The following is a 13,443-nucleotide window of genomic DNA, read 5'->3' as shown; positions in this document are numbered from 1 at the left end:
CTCAAACTAAACACAGTTGAACGGAAACAATCTACTATATTGGACACACAAATGGCTTCCAGCTCGGAGGGGATGAGAAAGTTCTGGGAGAAGAAAAAGAAGAAATTAACTCATATGTATTGATATAAGTGCTCCAGTGTGGGCGTAAAATATGTAAATAAATAATAAATAAATAGAAGCCGTTGGTGTGGCATTAGATGTAGGCCTAAAATTCAATGACACATATGGCGGCAAAACAGCACTTTGTTTACTCCTACCAGTGCTCACGTCACTGTCACAAGAATTTTCACTACTTTCACTTCCACTAAATTCTTCGTCACTTTTTCCTATATCAGCGTCACACTCTTCTAAAATTTCCCTTATAATCGCTTCGTCACTCAACTTGGAGACAACCATAATTTCGCTTACGATGAGGTTGCTAAGATACAGGTTATACTTTCCATGGAATAACTGTACAGAAGTGTTTATCGAATACATCAATGGAATAAAACAGTGCTTCCATCTGTCAAGAGGTTACCTTTCTAATATCAAATCCTTTTACAAAGGAAACCGGCTTGGAACGGGTCCAGAAATAAACACTACATGCGGACGGAGAGATCCGTCTTTGTACTGAAGTGCAGTCGAGAGCCAAGATGGAGAGATTTGTCAAAGTTCGTCAAGTGGTTAATACATAAATAACAGCAGAAAATGCTGCCATTGAACACCGGAAAATATTCACAACAACTTAAAAAAGGCAAAAAAAGGCATTTAACTGTCAAATAAGATACAGAAGCTAAAATAGGCAAAAGAGGCAAAATAGTAACTGGTCCTACCGTTCCCAGACATACAGAAACATATTCGTCTCTGTGTGACACTTCGATATATCCACTCAGATAAAAAAGGCACTTTGCCTAACTTCTGGGCTCTAGTGATAAGCAGTGTGAAACAAGTTGCATCTTCTCTGTGACTGGGCAGGGTGGGAGGCAGTGTGGACTCTTGTGTCTGGGGGAAACTGAAAGTGATATTATTTACCAGATTGGCTGGTTGATCCAGTCGAAAACTACACTTAGACCAACAAAATTTATCTGTATGGTGTTCCGTGAATGGGCTAAACATAAATGTAAATATATTAGAAAAAGTAGATCAAGAAACTGCACAGAGAACACACATGATTTTAATACCGCAGTGTGCAAATATCAAACTTTTAGTATTAATTATTTCTAGGGATTTGAAATGGAACCTGTAGGCGGAGGAAGCAAGTTGAAAAGCGATAAAAGTCATGGGATTTCTTAGCAAATACCTAAAAAGCTTCAAATCAGGGCCCTACAAACAACCTACCTCAGTATGATAAGACCCATACTAACCTATGGTTTTCCTGTCTGGTGTCCCACCACAGTCACAAATCTAAACAAACTTCAGACAATACAGAATCGGGCAGAAAGGCTGATAACCACTCCCATCTTCATTCAGCTAATCTCCACTCAATAGAAGCCATTGTCAAAAGAACCGACTTGATTTTCCTCAGAAAATCCCTCACTGGCTCCATTAACCTTGACCCGTTTCGCCGCCTTTCCCTGTCCTTTCGCTCTGTCCGCAGAAGCGTTAATTTTGTCCCTCCATTTGCCTGTTCCACCTCCTATCAATCTGGTTACTACAGCCGCTCCGCACATCTCTGGAATCAGCTAACACCTAAAATAAAAGCATTGCCTCTAACACAGTTTACAAACCATGTAAAAAGATGTAAATTTCTGTGTGTACATGGACGGGAGTGAAAGTGCCGTCGTGTAAATGAATTACTGCACAAGTGTAAATATGTGAATAATGTAATTATTGTATATATTAGCTTAGTAGGTCTGTGAAGCAACTAATGTACATGGGGCTTGCCCTTTTTAACTAGACCGTCCATATAATCTGTATGATTTGTGGTAAATAAATAATAATAACGACCAGTTAAGAAGGCATCCACTGTAATTATGTTTGTTGTCATATGATATTCCTTTACGTTACACCATACAGACAGATAATAATATTTATATGTTTGGATTAATATATTGTGTATTTCTACAGGACCTGAAGCCAAGTAACATAGTTGTTAAATCAGACTGCACTCTTAAGATTCTGGACTTCGGGCTAGCCCGGACGGCTGGCACCACGTTCATGATGACACCGTACGTTGTGACCCGGTATTACAGAGCACCAGAAGTAAGTTTTTATTTTTGGTTCTTAATTCCCCCTCCCCCACACATTTTGTGTCCTAAAGTTTAAAATATACAATGGTTCATTTTTGTTCAGGTGATCCTAGGTATGGGCTATAAAGAGAATGTGGACATTTGGTCCGTCGGCTGCATCATGGGAGAAATGATCCGAGGAGGAGTGCTTTTCCCAGGAACAGATCACATTGACCAGTGGAATAAAATAATAGGTAAGCTTCTTCTTCTTCTTCTTCTTCTTCTTCTTCTTCTTCTTCTTCTTCTTATTATTATTATTATTATTATTATTATTATTATTATTATTATTATTATTATTATTATTATTACACAACCCAGCATTTTCAAACTTTTTTCTTGCGGCAAGAGGTGTGATAGGTGATCTTAACTAATTATGGGTCACTGAACATAAATCCGTTGTCCATTTCTACGTATCACGTCACGTTTTCTCGCAATAGGTATATCAAAATAAGAGATCGATCTGAATATTGCATTTAAAAAGTACTGAAAAATGTTGATAATTTTGGAAATATCTATATTTCTTTGTATTATTATATATATTTTGAAATAGTTGAATATTGTCTTGAGTTATTGTATACAATGAATAATTATTGAGTATAAAATTACAATGAAATATTTAGCATTTATTGTAATATAATACTGATTTACACAAAAACACACAAACAACTCTGAGGCAATGAAAGCATTTTATTTTTACAATTAAACATGATTTACAAGCAAACAATGTAACTATTATTCAGTATCTTTATGAATTCATAAATGTGAACAAATCAACTTTAACAGTCCTAGATGACCGCTTGGAATGAACGCTTGGCTCCCCAGCGTCTGACTGCATCAAAGTTTGTCTTTTCTTTTCAAACACCAACAATAGTCGGCCATCATTGGTTCATCCCACCTCCCCTGGTATCTTCTTTCTGCCTCCTTGATGTCCTGATGGAACCTCTCTCCCATCTCTTCATTAACAGCCCCAAGATTTTTCGGAAATTGATCGAGATGAGAATGTGCAGTTTCAGACTCATTCTACGCAACTCTTTCTATCACCCAACATCGTTTTCACTGTTGTTTCGTATTGTTCATCCTTTACATTTCCTAGGAACTTCATTATGGCGTCTCTTATTGAATTCCATGCATCAAGTTCCATGGCATTCATCGTCTGTTCAAAGTTTCTGTCTTTCATAAGCTTTATAATTTGTGGTCCATTAAAAATGCCTTCCTTAACTTTTGCATCAGATAAATGTGGAAATTTGCTTGCAATGTACTTGAAACAGAGGCTACTTTTGTTCAAGGCCTTAACGAACTGCTTCATGATTCCCAGTTTGATGTGTAGCGGTGGCAAAATAATTTTTTTTGTGGGTGAACTAATGAAGCATTTGTAACATTTGTAACATTTTTCACACCAAGTGTCAAAACTTGTCTCTTGGGTCAAGAAGGTGCAGACCAGTGTTTGTCCCTAGCTCTGCTGTCCCATTCACATAAATAACAAGGGAATTTAGTGTAGCCTGCTTGTTGTCCTAATACAATACCACACCCCTTCAAGTCACTACACACATCCCACCAGTGCTCATGATACTTGATTTTATCTAAAAGAGTTTGCATTGTGATATATTGTAATTTTCTTTTAGTGAAATCGAATGTGCCACAGGAATCGAAGCTAGAATGTTTCCGTTATGAAGTAGTACAGCCTTTAAGCTCCTCTTGTAGGAATCCACAAACACCTGATTCGCCGTTATCACAATGCAGCACCATTGTTCCCCTCTTAGTAGCCTCTTACGACGTACAGGAGAGTGGGGTTAATTTCTCTCCACCCAGAGGGGAGACAGAGGGTTCCGATAAATCAAAAGAAATCTGTAGCATCATGTTCTCTGTCCAATGACACATTTTCAGACAGTAAATGGCAAATATCATGAAAACTAGATGTGATACAAAAGAACCAATGACATTTCTGAAATCAGGAGACCTTATTTAGTTAAAATCATGTACCAGATGCCTTGCCGCAAAAATCATGCTGGTTAGTGTTATTATTTATATTATTATTATTATTATTATTATTATTATTATTATTATTATTATTATTATTATTATTATTATTATTATCATTATCATTCATCTTCTTCCTCTTCTTCTTCTTTTATGACCACATAAGATCACTTTAGTCAGTCCATCATTCAGGCTTCTTTGAAGGGATTGTTCGGGCTATCATATAATATATACGTAAATTTCTCCGCTACACAGAAAAGCTTTGTATCATGGATATGTTTGTAGGCATAGAAGAGCAAATACAGATTCTTTGATTGTTCCTCTCTTAGTAGCCTCTTACGACGTACAGGAGAGTGGGGTTAATTTCTCTCCACCCAGAGGGGAGACAGAGGGTTCCGATAAATCAAAAGAAATCTGTAGCATCATGTTCTATGTCCAATTAGTCAGTCAATGATTCTTTTATGTAGCAATGTCACTTGAATTTTATGAAAGATAGTTGTATTTTTCGGTGGTCCTTTCGTGTAGGGGTAGCGTGCCTAGGTTCGATTCCTGGCCAGGTCAGGGATTTTTACCTGGACCTGAAGGCTGGTTCGAGGTCCACTCAGCCTACGTGATTAGAATTGAGGAGCTATCTGAGGATGAGATAGCAGCCCCGGTCTAGAAAGCCAATAATAACAGCTGAGAGGATTTGTCGTGCTGACCACTCCACTCCTCGTAATCTGCAGGCCTTCAGGCTGAGCAGCGGTCGCTTGGTAGGCCAAGGCCCTTCAAGGGGTGCAGTGCCATGGGGTTTGTTGGTTGTATTTTTCACCTTTAGCAGAGTGTTGGGCAGCAGTAAATAACCCAGCTCCCCAAAGGGGCCAACGGCTTTGGGTGGAGGAGCGAGTTGAGCACTGGTCCCCCAATGGAGGAAATAATGCTAGAACCCAGCAGGCAGCTTCTGTTCCTCAAGTTAGGGGTGACCTCATTAAAGCCTGGCAGTTAGATATAAAGAAAGTGCCTTTGGGTATAGTGAGCCCATCATAACAATGTCCTATATGAAGCATCAAAGTGGCTCAAAAAAAAGAGTTAAGGAGTATCTCAGAAGCAATGTGTATCTGATGTATCTCCAGGGAGGTGCGAGAAGTGGAGGAAGGTCAATGATTCACAGCCCAACGCTAAAGCTCCCTGGATAAGAGTGTCAAAAGAGGATGATTTGTGGGAAAAGGAGTGTGAGAATAAGGGAAAAGGAGACACCCTGGTGGAATGAAAGAGTAAAATCCTTAACAAAGGAAATGGATGTATCACAAAATAGAGAGAAATCCAAGCCTGAACTGATAAGGGATGAAGGGAAGATAAGAAACTTCAAGCAAGTTTGCCGGGACAAGAAACTGAGGCTAAAAGAGTAGACGAAGAGAAGATAAAGTTCTGGGAGAACTTTACTCATAACCTGGAGGAAGACAGCTGAGGCAATATGAAACTATTGTTGAGAGTGATAACAAACAAAAAGGAATGCAGTCAGTACCATCAAAGCAGTTGAGGATCCCAATGGAACCCTGACACGGAAAGAAGAGGATATTAGAGAGGTTCTGAGGAATCATTTTGATCACCTATTGGACAGGACAGAAGTAGCTTTGAAAACATGAGAATCAGCTTTTGAAACCTACACAGAGGAACCTCCCATTACATGGGCAAAAACAGAAGCAGCCCTTAAGAAGGTGCCACAAGGGAAATCCCCAGGAATTGATGAAGTCAACACGGACATTATTAAAGCAGCTGGAGTCCAGGGTAAAAGTGGCTACTCAGAGTGCTGAATGCAGTTTGGAAGGAAGACAAGGTACTTGTTGATTGGAGCAAAGGTGGCATTATCCCCCTTGTAAGAAAGGAAAGTGCCGAAAATGCTCCAACTACCGGGGAATGGGAATAACTCTCCTCATTGGCTTAAGTTTATTGAGAAGATCTTAGAGATCAGATTGTCATATTAGAGTCACAGTTAAAAGAGGAACAGTATGGCTTAAGGCCTAATAGGTCCACAACAGATCTAATCTTCAGTGTCAGTATGTTAATGGAGATATATTAGGAGAAAGGCAAAGATCTGTTCACAGTTTTCCTGGATATTGAGAAAGCATATAACAGCATTGCAAGAGAGAAGATATGGGAATGCCTCAGAAAGAGGAATATGCCAGTGGGACTGGAGAAGAAAGTTAAGATACTGAATGAGCACTGTACTAGCTGTGTGCAACCAAAAGTAGAGTCCAGCAAGACTATCCCCACTATCTTTTATCCCTGTCATAGATGACAAAACGAATAACATCAAGGAAACCTGTGGTGAACTAAATGCAATGGATTTTGCTGATGACATTGTGATCTGAGGAGAAACTGAGGAACAAGTACAGTTGAGATTTGATGAATGTAAGGTTAAGTTCCAAGAATTCAATCTCAAGATAAGAGAAGCCAAAACAGTAGTGATGGCCATAAACAGAGAGGGACGACCAGTGAACATCATGCTAGAAAACCATCCATGTGGAAAACTTCACATACCTCGGCAGTGTAATAACTCGAGATACACTAGCCACGAAGGAGGTGGCAAATAGAGTGCAGAAGAACTTTCACTTTTACCAGCAAGTATGAACACTCCTCTGGGATCCCAAAGTACCAACAAAATCAAAGCTTTTGATATTCAGTCAGTCCTCCATACCGACCTTAACCTATGGTATCGAAACCTGCACCCTCACTAAGAAAGACTCGTCAAGGTTACTGGCATCTGATATGAAGTTCCTGAGGTCCATAATTCTAAAAATCAGTAGTGAACAAGTTAAAGAATTACGTGGTTAGAAAGGAAGCTGGGATTGCTACATACTAAGAGATGGCGACAGCGAACAGTACTCAGCATATGAATTTGGCACATATGTCAGTTCGTTCGTCTGACATTAACCTACCAACATACACAAGTTGAGTCCGCTAAACACTAGCGTCTGTGTTGTATTGTTCAGTGATCAGTCAACGTTAGTGCCTGAAAAGGAACATTTGCGGCATGCATTGCTTTTCTTATTTAATCAAAAGAAGAAGGCGGTGGAAAGTCATTGCTGGTAGAAAAATACGGTGAACATGCTCCATGTTTCACATGTTCTAACCGGCAAGGAGACCATGCTTTGTGTCTGGTGGGAACAGAGCGGTATTGTGTATTATGAACTCTTGAAGCCCGACGAAACTGTTAATGCACAATGCTATCGCCAACAAATGATTAATTTAAATCACACATTGATCGAAAGATGACCAGAATGGGCCAGAAGACATGGGAAAGTGATTTTGTTACACGACAATGCACTGTCTCACACAGTGAAACCAGTGAAAGACATCTTGAAATCGCTTGGACGGGACATCCTTCCGGACCAACCGTACTGCTCCAACCTGGCACCATCTAACTATCACCTCTTTGCATCAATGAGACAAGCGCTCTCAAAGCAGCACTTCAGCAATTTCGAGTAAGTTGGAAAATGGCTCGACAAATGGTTTGCCACAAAAGACTAGCAGTTTTTCTGGGATGGTATTCATAACTTACCTGAAAGATGGGCGAAGTGTGTAGAAGCCGATGGCCAATATTTTGAATAAACAAAAATTAAATTTCCCTTGAAAATTACATGCTTTCTTTACCACAAAAACCAGCAAAAACTTATGCATACACCTGGTATGTTGAGCTTGCAAAAATTTTGTTGAAGTAGTATTTGTATTGGGTGGGTTATAATAGTTTGAATTTTACTACATTTAAGCTAGCAAAAGCTGTGCCTTCCCTCTTAAGACCACGTTGCTCCTTGACTCTAAATTCAGCAGCAACTAACTCTAAACAAAAGGGCATTGAAACAGTAACTGTGAGAAAAGCGAGCTTCAAAACTTCCTGTTGTATACCTTCAATTTTCTGTTTTAAAATTCTTACTATTCACATATTGTTGGTCTTTGATGGTCTGTGGAGATTGTTGGTTTAAGAGGAAATAGAACTATGTCATTATATAGTCTGTAGAGAGACAGAGTTTCTGCAGACAGACAATATACACAACCTCAGCATGTCCTAAAAAAAAAGTGATGTTTTAATTGTTCGAGTGTATACTGTGCAATATTCTACTCTCTTCTGGTTTCTGTCCTATAGAGCAGTTGGGCACCCCCTCTCAAGACTTCATGAAGAGGCTACAACCTACTGTGAGGAATTACGTTGAGAATCGTCCTCGGTATCCTGGCTACTCATTTGAGCGCCTGTTCCCGGATGTTCTCTTCCCGTCCGATTCTTCTGAACATAATAAATTGAAAGGTAAATAGATTTTAGCCTGAATAGTCTAGAGGATAGAATAGAGTTTATTGTGGGAAAAAAAAACACCACACAATTGATATCCTTAACTATATTCATTTCTTATCTCTTCAACTTTTGCATTACTCTGGTGTAATATAAAATATAATGTAATTCAAAAGCTAAAGGTTTCCACCTCTTCAGTACCATTTATTGTAACCTTTAAAAAGTTACATATATTTGATGAAACTAGCTTTGGTCTTGCTGCAGACCATCATAAGTCAAAATCAATATAAGTTAAGGCAAGACTAGTTTCATCAAATATATGGAACTTCTTAAAGGTTACAATAAATAGTCTTGAATAGGTGGAAACGTTTAGCTATTTTTTATGTTATATTGTTCTTCAATACAGAATAATATGAAATTTATTACTTATGATGACTCTGGTATAGTTAATTTTCATGTCTTTTTAAAGTAGGTACTGGTATTGTTCAATCTTCATCCAGATGTATTATGTTTGGTTTTATAAAATGATATTCATGCAAGTAGGGAGGCTGTGGATTAGAGGAAACCTATATACAGCAAGTGAGCTAATTTAGGTCGGTGGACTGTCAGCTATATGCAAAATACGTGGAACACGGAATAATTCTTACACATTTTTAATTTGAAAATTATGTTATATTTTACTGCAATAAAGGATTACTTCACACTATTTACTCTTTGAATTTCAATTGTGCAATTCTATCCTTCATTTTCACTCTTCAGATTTCAAAATCAGTGGGGAAGGAAAACAGTGAGTAAAACAGTGGGGTTTCAGTATGAGAACAATGTTGATTGCAAAGTCCCTTAATCTTTTGTCAACACTAAAAGAAACACAAACATGCCTTGTATTTTACAATATGATACTCGTATGCATATTTGCCCCTCAGGAGGCTATTACTGCCTGTATCCTTCTCTGCATACTCTGTATCAGGTTTCTGATACCTTATTCATCCCAATAATCTCCACATAGCAGTGAGCATTAAGTGCTCCATTTACAATTGGCAGCAATTCTGTTCTTGCCACTGTGGTTATTCCACCCCACACCGTGATGGATCCCCCTCCGAATGATGATCGTTCTGAGGAAGTGCAAGAGGAGTGGCGCTCTCCAGGTCTTCTCCACACTCTTTCTCTTCCATTAGGAGCCCACAAAGAGAACCTGGACTCATCTGTGAAGAGAACATTACCCAACTGTTCTTCAGTTCATTTATCATGCTGATGGACAAAGTCAAGTCAAGCAGTAAGATTTTAATGTGTCAACTGCTGACCAGTGGCTGGTCTTGAATGTAGGTTTGCTTGCTGTAGACACTAACTCTCCATACTCTCGCAGCCACCTTATGCACTTGACAGAGGCGATTTTGGATCTGAACTGCAGTTGTGTACTAGTCGCTCAACACTTGCAAGATCATGAATCGGTCATCTCTTGCAGTAGTAGCTCTCGTTCGACCAGATCTTGATCTCGGAGAGAATGTGTTATGCTGCTGAAAATGCTTAACAGCTCTATGAATGCTTCTTATTAAATCTTCAAGACTGTTCGCATTGTATCTGTTTGTCTATTGTCGATTAAGGCAACTGCCCTTTCTGAGCCTGCTGCACTTAAAGGCATGTTGAAAAACGTGAGGGATGGTCAAAATCCTGTATTGTATGGGACAATATTTCCTAATTGTGGGAATGTGGATGCATTTAAAATATCTTATTAAACTGTTAACTGTGATGTTTTGATGGAAAAATTACTTTTTATCAAAGACTTCAACTTTTTTTTGCAGCTTACTGCAAAGAGCTGTTTCTTGAAATATACACTTTTCCACAAGACCATGCACCCGTTCGTCATAACGGGTTGCAAATAACTCCCAACAGCTCTTTGTAATCCCAGGGTATTTCGTTCCATGAGAAAAATCTTTAAATTTTTCATTCGGTTCCGCTTTACGTGAGATCATGAAGAGAAAAGTTCACCCAAAAAACGCAGTAGTATTTTCATGATCGCCTAGACCCTATACTAACGTTAAAACTTCACCATTGAACGCATTCATATTCACGCAATCAATTAATGAATCATCTTACAAACTAGATAAAGAATTAACTATCACTAAAAATTAACACTCACAAAATCATATAAAGAAACAAAGATCCACATTTATTTAATTAGAGAATTGCCCTAAGAAATGAGAACTTAATTTGGGAATGGGCTACATTTATCACTATTTAGAATAGGGCCTAAATAATTCAAGAATTGTAAGTTATCAAGAAAAACAAAGATATAGCATTAACTTATTTGAAATGTTTCTGAAATGGAATTTTAAAAGAATCAGCGTTACTGTCCATAATTATTCTTGGGACATCCTATGTATTACTGGAATACGTACTCCAACTGCAATTATTATATTGTAATAACATTTCTAAGTCTTTTCTCATAATTATATCGCCATCAAAAACAAACAAAATCTGAACCCAATCAATTCGGATTCATTCTAGGAAATTAATCAGTAACGATTCACATGCTAAGGCTTTACACCCCTAATGCCTGCTAAATCTGGCTCCTAATGTATCATCTTCCTATATATTAACCTTTCATAAAATTCAAATTCAACTATACATTGTTTTAAAATAAATAATCTTTCTATTCTATCCACATAATTCTTAATTAATATATCTGTGGCTCAATATGCTTAAATACATTGTATTCTAATCATAATCCTACTGTGCAAGTTATTTAATTCATTTCTGCAGTGTGAAGGTGAATATCTCAATACTATGCTTTGCGATTACTTAACCGTATATGTATAATATGTCATTTATCTCGCATTTTATACGTTTCGAGAATATGTCACAGAACTCGCATACTTCCATCATAACAGCTATCTTGACATTACATCACCATCTAAATCTCAGCTAAATATCAATATTCAATATTCATACCTTAATTCTGGTCAATCCCACGGTGTACTTCCTCTTATTTATTCGCATCGTTTCATTATATCCATACCTTCCACATATGACATTTAACTTCCTCCAATATATACCTTGTAATTACCATAAAACATAATATAATTCTTCATATCACTTGATATACCTTTTTATTACCTCATCCGACGATCCATTATTATCATCTCAACTACTCAATATTACCTCTTATTTAACATAACCTTCAACACAAACGTTGCAATTACTGATATATAGCTTTCATAAATATGTCGCTATGTGTTTCCCATATTCAACTCCTCTCAATAAAATCACGATGCATAACCTTACATATGTTTCTATTACTACAAATAATAATATCGCTCTTTTTTTTGCTATGGGCTTTACGTCGCACCGACACAGATAGGTCTTATGGCGACGATGGGATAGGAAAGGCCTAGGAAGCGGCCGTGGCCTTAATTAAGGTACAGCCCCAGCATTTGCCTGGTGTGAAAATGGGAAACCACGGAAAACCATTTTCAGGGCTGCCGATAGTGGGATTCAAACCTACTATCTCCCGGATGCAAGCTCACAGCCGCGTGCCTCTACGCGCACGGCCAACTCGCCCGGTAATATCGCTCTACAAGGAGTACTTAATTACAATCATTCTCTTCTGACGCGCGGTCCATCTGTGACGTAATCCATGAATACATTTTACTCAAGATTTATTGATACCTTATAACATATGTTAGTTCTTAGCGATCAGCTGTTATGTCAAGTCATTGCCAATTGTATTCTCAACTACTTCACTGAATTATTTGCCCAAACACGGTGATCCATTCGTGAGATATATATATATATATATATACTAGCAAGATACCCGTGCTTCGCTACGGTATTTTACTGAAATTTATAATTGAATGCTTATTATTTTAGATATATAATCCGCCGAAATTCGCGATCTGACTCGTTTTCAGCGAGAATCCACCAAAATTCCTGATCTGACTTGTTTTCTATTAGAATACGGCACGTTTCCTCCCATTTTTCAATCTTTCTTCCCAGCAATCGATTTCATACTACCCGGACTACGCTCAGGTATTCCTCCCAGTCAGCTGGGTCCGTAAATCTTTGCCATCTTTTCCTATAATCATTTTTAATATCGATAAAATCCTTCAGGAGATCCGGCGTAGTGTCATATTGGGTGCCTTGGCAGCACTGAGCCCGCGGCCGGACTGCATTCTTAGTCATTACCCGTCCAGGAGCCGTTTCCAGCGCGGTCCGCACATTTGACGACGGTCCGGAACATTATTATTATTATTATTATTATTATTATTATTATTACTATTATATGTTGCTGGGATGAATGATGACAGGGAAAACTGGAGTATCTGGAGAAAAACCTGTCCCGCCTCCGTTTTGTCCAGCACGAATGTCACATGGAGTGACCGGGATTTGAACCACGGAACCCAGCTGTGAGAGGCCGGCGCGCTGCCGCCTGAGCAACGGAGGATCCTTATAAGTACATTAAGTACAGTAAACTCAATTGGTCTCACCTCCTTCTACACCCCACCGCCGTTAAGTTTATTTACCGCCACCCCCCACCCAAAAAAATAATTAAAAGAAGGCGTGTTTCTTTATGTTTAAAGGAGATTCCAAACACCAATGTTCACGTCTATTACCTTCAGTTTTGAGATATAAGTATCCCTATAAAAATAATTTACTTTTTTCACTTCATTTCACACTACTCCCCCCCCCCCCCAAGTGAATTTTCCCGCAAAAAAAAAAACTTGTTTCTTTAATAGTAAAGGATCTTCTAAATACCAATTATCACGACTCTAACTTCTTCAATTTTTGATTTATGTGTCCTCATGAAAGGATTTCAACTCCTTTACACTCCCGCCCCCCAAGATGGTTCCCCCCCCAAACGCGTTTTTCTTTGTTTTTAAAGGAGATCCAAATACGAATTTTCACATCTGTAACAACTTTAGTTTTTATTAGATGTATGTATTCTCATACAATTAAGTCAATTATTTTTTCAATTCTTTCACCCCCCCCCCCCCCCAA

General features: G+C 38.4%; 1 protein-coding gene across 5 annotated transcripts in view; it reads left to right on the top strand.

The window, feature by feature from the left end:
* The window catches only part of bsk (mitogen-activated protein kinase dJNK), a 662,508-nt gene that overhangs the window by 624,903 nt on the left and 24,162 nt on the right, over positions 1–13,443 (top strand). For all 5 annotated transcript variants that reach the window (XM_067138509.2, XM_067138506.2, XM_067138507.2 and 2 more), the window contains 3 exons: positions 2,047–2,181; positions 2,272–2,401; positions 8,308–8,466. In XM_067138509.2, coding sequence (XP_066994610.1) covers positions 2,047–2,181; positions 2,272–2,401; positions 8,308–8,466 — 424 coding nt within the window. The remainder of the gene's footprint in view (positions 1–2,046; positions 2,182–2,271; positions 2,402–8,307; positions 8,467–13,443) is intronic.

Source organism: Anabrus simplex, chromosome 1 (assembly GCF_040414725.1).
Source record: "Anabrus simplex isolate iqAnaSimp1 chromosome 1, ASM4041472v1, whole genome shotgun sequence".
Classification (NCBI taxonomy): Eukaryota; Metazoa; Arthropoda; class Insecta; order Orthoptera; family Tettigoniidae; genus Anabrus; species Anabrus simplex.
This window is presented reverse-complemented; position numbering and strand designations above follow the sequence as displayed.